This window comes from Opisthorchis viverrini (assembly GCF_000715545.1).
Source record: "Opisthorchis viverrini unplaced genomic scaffold opera_v5_5675, whole genome shotgun sequence".
NCBI lineage: Eukaryota > Metazoa > Platyhelminthes > Trematoda > Opisthorchiida > Opisthorchiidae > Opisthorchis > Opisthorchis viverrini.
In genome coordinates this window covers 1-792 of record NW_008758668.1, presented here as the reverse complement: position 1 = coordinate 792, position 792 = coordinate 1, and the positions used below count along the sequence as shown (strand labels likewise).

Here is a 792-nt window from a genome sequence, read left to right as displayed (position 1 = left end):
GGAAATGTCACTTTGGATCCAGTACGTATGTGGTGTTGACCATCCCCAATATGACAGTGACATTTATACATTCCCCCTACGGCACCGTAGATGTTTATCGATTCTGTAACCTCGACAATATTGTGAACAAGTTTGTTGATACATACATGTCATGCCAGACCGGACCAGACCAGACCAGATGACCAGAACCGCCGTCCAGTTTCAGTAGCACACACCAAACCGTACATCTACTGTTGGCTGAGTAAATAACTCACCTGTTGTGTGACAGAAACGAGCACACATGGAAAGCAGAGGAAGTGAGAAAAAGGCATACGACCGCCATGCCGTATATGATTGCCGAAGATAATTCGATGTGATTGGTTGATTTGGAGTAGAGCCGTTGCAGGCCAAACATACTAACAGGAATCCACGGCAAATGGGTAGCACAATTGGCCACGTGTTCCAAAGTTGTAGGACAGTAGGCCATACCTGGAGGAGCTGGCGTATTTTTCCATCTTGAAGAGTCACAAAAAAAGACAGAAAGGAGTTGAAGAGGTGAGGGGAAATCTAAAACTAGCAGAATGAAGCTGTATACGTTGTGAGTAAACCCCCTTCCTCCCCGTGTGAAGACCATCCATGGGAAATGTGAAAAAGGAATGTTTGTCTCGAAAACGGTGAGAACTTCGACTTCACTTAATATGCGTAATCCTAGGCCTATGCAGATTCAACCATTTGGCTTGTGAATGCAGCTTCGTTCCTGTACAGGTATAGCATGAGTAAATCGTTCGGTGCCTAACTGCCATACCACCCGAA

At 45.5% G+C, this 792-nt stretch overlaps 1 protein-coding gene across 1 annotated transcript; it reads right to left on the bottom strand.

Moving 5' to 3' along the window:
- Nucleotides 1-254: 254 nt before the first annotated feature.
- T265_16141 (hypothetical protein) lies at nt 255-494 on the bottom strand (the record flags this gene model as incomplete). Its single annotated transcript, XM_009179673.1, has 1 exon — nt 255-494. A coding segment is annotated over one exon (210 nt), but the record flags the coding sequence as incomplete, so codon positions are not given.
- Nucleotides 495-792: the final 298 nt, after the last annotated feature.